General features: G+C 36.9%; 1 protein-coding gene across 1 annotated transcript; it reads left to right on the top strand.

The window, feature by feature from the left end:
* On the top strand, positions 1–2,663 carry LOC109722467 (protein FLOWERING LOCUS T-like). Its single transcript, XM_020250535.1, has 4 exons — positions 1–260; positions 400–461; positions 1,132–1,172; positions 2,276–2,663. The coding sequence occupies exons 1-4, from the start codon at positions 69–71 to the stop codon at positions 2,515–2,517; spliced, it is 537 nt and encodes a 178-aa protein (XP_020106124.1). The 5' UTR covers positions 1–68; the 3' UTR covers positions 2,518–2,663.

The raw sequence follows: 4,726 nt of genomic DNA, 5'->3' as shown, positions 1-4,726 counted from the left end.
AGTAGAACTATATAACTTAACTAGCTAGGTAGGTAGATAGATAGTTTTCCAAAGGCTACAGGAGCAAAATGTCCTCAGACTCGTTGGCTCTGGCTCGCGTGATACCGGACGTACTCGACCAGTTCAGGCCATCCGTATCCCTGAGGATTATGAACAGCAGCAGGCTAATGGTGAATGGGACCGAGTTGCGACCGTCTGCGGCCGTAAACAGGCCTAGGGTTGAGATCGGCGGAGACGATCTCCGCAATTTCTTCACGCTCGTAAGCTAATTAATAATAATTAACTAACAAAATATATAATGCCCAATAGCTAGCAAGCTAGCAAATATGAATTTAAACAAAAGAGTAGAATCTAAGTTGGTCTAATTACTGCTTGTTTTTGGTGCTCAATTAATGGAAGGTGCTGGTGGACCCAGATGCTCCTAATCCAAGTAATCCAACTCTCAGAGAGTACTTGCACTGGTGAGCATGCATAATTAGTGTTCTGTGCGGTTTTTTTTTTTTTTTTTTTTTGCATGTCCCCTAAAATTTTTTTTTCATAAATAATTCTATCAAATTTATAATTGTAATTTTGACCATATCCCTACCACGCAGGGGTCACATTAGTGCCACGCGGGCAGGATAGGACGTTAAATTGAACACGGTGAATCATTTATCATGTTTGAACACGGTAAATAATTCACCGTGTTCCATACTTACATTTTTATTTATATTTTCTCGCAATACATATATTTTTCTTTCCCCTCTCCTTTTTTTAGACACAAAAAATCATTCACCGTATTTAAACACGGTGAATGAATTACTATATTCAACTTATTCTTCTGCTCATATGGCGCTCACGTGGTGCCTACGTGTAAGGAATAGAATCAAAATTGTAATTATAAATTTGATATATTTATTTATAAGAATAATTTTTTTGAGCGGGCAAATGCAAAAAAAAAAACAAAAGCTCTGTTCTGTGTGATATTTCAAACTTATTTTGGTTTGGGATGGTGTGTTGTGTGTTGTGAGTCATGTGACTTGCGTGTGTGTTTGAGAGAGAGAGAGAGAGAGAGAGAGAGAGAGAAAGAGAGACCTGCTTTTTTTTGCTTTCGTTTCAGAGCAGTTCTGATGTTTGGATGGATTCTTGTAGGATGGTGACAGACATACCTGCAACAACAGCAGCAAGCTTTGGTGAGTTAGTTTCCACCACTCAAAATTCATTGACTAATTTTGATTTTTTTTTCAGGAACAGATAATAATGAGATGAAATAAATCTCATGCATGCAGTTTCTCAGATAAATTCGAACAAGATTTTAAAACCAAACCTTTTCAAGCTACTAATTAACAGGATACAATGATCCAATCCTACGTGGGCTTGCAATTATGTTAGGGATGTAATATGGATGTAAAGATCCCATTCATCCACAATGCGTATTGTTTTGCCTATGTACGAACGCATGTTGCTTTTTCATTCAATCTTTTCTATAATTTTTTCTTATTTTGCTCGAAATAAACGGTTTAGAAGAAAAAGAGTGAGAGAAGATGTTGTTTTTTTTTTAGAGAGAAAGAGTGAGAGAAGATGCTGTAATAATAATGGATTGGATTGGATTTTAAAGAGGAAGAAGATGACCATTAAAAAAAAATTTTGGAAAATATTTCTGCACGATTATATATATAAATTGAAATTTTTAAAGAAACATATTTGTGATGGCAAAATTGACATTTCAATTATTTATTATTAAAAAATAAATAATTTTTTAATAGTTACAAACTAAAGGGACGAATGAAAATATCATGAATTTTTATAGAAATAATATAAGAAAGTTAAAACTTTATAAAAATATATTTATAAATCGCTATGTTTGTAGGGAGTCAGCATGCAATTTATCCAAAAAACGAATTATGACCGAGTACTGGGTATTTATGCATGCATGTGCTCGTGAATGTATATGGACGGAGTGGGTATCCGACGCACTTCATTTTGTATTGAAGCCAATCCATTATCGCTATATTAAACCAAAAGATAGAGCTTTTTTTTACTATATGTAATGTTTTTTCTCTGGAATCCAAATTAAAACTGTAAATAATTATCGCCTAATTTCAGTGGAAAAACTCCTCAACGTAGCCTCTTTGAGAAAGTCCCGATTCATTGTCGTATATATATTACTGATGCCTCTATTCAAAATTATTTTCTCTTCTCTAAGATTTAAATTTTTTTTAAAAAAAAATAAAATTTAGTGTTAAAAAGCGGCCGATGAACTATTAGATGAAAGCAAAACTGATACGTGTCGCAGGTCAAGAGTTGGTATTCTACGAGGGGCCGGAGCCTCGATCTGGCATTCACCGGATGGTGTTCGTGCTGTTCCACCAGCTCGGCCGAGGCACGGTGTACGCCCCGGAGATGCGCCACAACTTCAGCTGCCGGACATTCGCGGGCCAATACCACCTCAACGTCGTCGCTGCCGCCTACTTTAACTGCCAGCGCGAGTCCGGCTCCGGCGGGAGAAGGTTCAGGTTCAGTCACGGAGATAACTGAAGAGAAGGAGAGGGAGACCTGAGAAGAGCAAGAACTAGAAATAAGAGCAACTAATACGCAGTTCTAGTACTAGTTTTCTAGTAGAAAATAGTTTCTATAATAATAATAAAGCGTATCACATTCCCATGCAATATATGTACGTAGTCGATCGACTAAATAAAGGCATATCAGCTGAGTATTGTTAAGCAAATTAATATTTATTTTTATACCTTTTTCTTCGCGGGAGCATGGAACCTGTCGATCCCACCCATTATTGTGAGAAAACGATAGCAACATCAATAACTAATTAGGTCTCCTCTGTGGTGCTTATCTGAATGTCCAAAATTTAGCCCATAGAAATGAGCTTTTTCATCACGTACATTATATTATACGAAATATAATTTTGGTCGGGGAATCCAATGCATCTTTTGAAAGAGCTGTTGGCAATTTATTAACAGGCTAAAATAAGTCCAACTTTCTGCCCCGTGGGAATAGGTCCAGAAGACTAATAAATTAAAATGGACGAGCTTAATAAGTTGAGTGAAGGTGTGGTCCATAAGAGACCCAATGGCAAGAGACCGAATAATAAACCCAACGTTCATGTGGATTGAGTCATGTCGAAATCTGCCAATACTATGGTTGAGCCCTTAAGTGCGATGGGTGCGTCCTTTCTATCAGTAGGTACTTTGGGAAGAGTTGGTTAGCGTTTACGATCGACAAGTTGTATCAGAGCCAAAGATCACGGATCTCATTCCCATACGCTGCGAATGTGTGTAGATGCTGGAGGAAGGATTATTGGCTTAAATAGGTAACATCCTACTCTGTGGCGAGAGGCTAAGTGGGCCGAGTTACGTTCGAAATGGCGTGAGACCGAGTTAGATCAAGTTATATTCGAAGTAGCACAAGACTGGATGGACCAAGTCATGATCGAAACCCGTGGGTCTATATCTGTACGTTTTAAATGAATTAGTTACGTATTTCTAACCGTTTAAACTTTTGAGATTAATGATTAGCGCCAACGATCCGACATAAAGCAACTGTGGAAGCAAATTGCTATATATATATATATATATATATGCAATACATAGCAACTTTCTGGGACGGAATGTGTATGTGGGAAGTTTAGAATAAAGAAACGAGTGGAGCATATACAGGATCTATTAATATATTTTACACTTTTTTTAGTTAATTGAAAATTATATGATAGTCGGTGAGTTTGTTCTCCAATAATCGTGTATTATGTATCATTTTTAGATACAAACCTTGATATCGAACTCGAAAATGTTAATCTGCAGACTCTAACGATCAACTGTAATAATACCTTCCCGCCGCATCGGGCGGGTATTTGAACTAGTAGACATGATGTCAGGTGAAGTATCTCAAGCAAACATAACAAAAGACCAGCAAGAGTTGTTCAATGGAAACAATTTCAAGATCTAAACCATGGTATCTTCAGTTACATGTTAGAAAGTGAAAGATAGGCTAAAGAGGTTACACTCTTTGGTTGTATTCATGCAAATATATAATACAAGAGATATGTCTACTATAATAAAAATACTATAGTAGATAGTAATATACAGTTTTCTCATATAGAGTATTAATACTAAATATATCGTAACATCCCCACAGAAACATAAAGCGCAACCACCAAGCACCTAGGTAAACTACATAGAAATTTCAGTCAAAAGCAGGTATAAGATGAGCAAAGTTTTTAGGGGGGGGGGCAAAAGAATCTTATCAAGAGAGATCTCAACTGTGAAAAGCACTTTCCAGAAATGTTTGTTCCCCCTTGGTCACATCAGGATTAACAGGGAAAAAGAGATTCGTGCTGTCTGAAGAGTTTACCCAAGCATATATGCGAACATGAAATGAAAGCCGAGAGCCAGAGACACATGATCCACATTCCGAACCGGTAGCTAATATGACATTGATCAGACATAATGGTTGATACCAATACCAATTGCAGATGTTGGTATCGATTCAACTTTTAGGGTTTCCATACAGTGCATTACTCTTAGAACCATGATATCTCAAACTAGAGGAGAAGCTGCAGAATTAAACTACAAGTTTCATTTGCTACCTGCAACCGGAAAGAAACAGAGGAACAGAGAACCGATAGATGAACCTAGATATCTAACCATGAACCAAGATATATACCCATGCACTGTGGCCTAACTACAAAAGAAGGGACTGAACAGTTAAAATGAAAAAGAGAATTTATTTTCTTCCT

This window comes from Ananas comosus, linkage group 16, assembly GCF_001540865.1.
Source record: "Ananas comosus cultivar F153 linkage group 16, ASM154086v1, whole genome shotgun sequence".
In the NCBI taxonomy this organism is placed as follows: domain Eukaryota; kingdom Viridiplantae; phylum Streptophyta; class Magnoliopsida; order Poales; family Bromeliaceae; genus Ananas; species Ananas comosus.
This window is presented reverse-complemented; position numbering and strand designations above follow the sequence as displayed.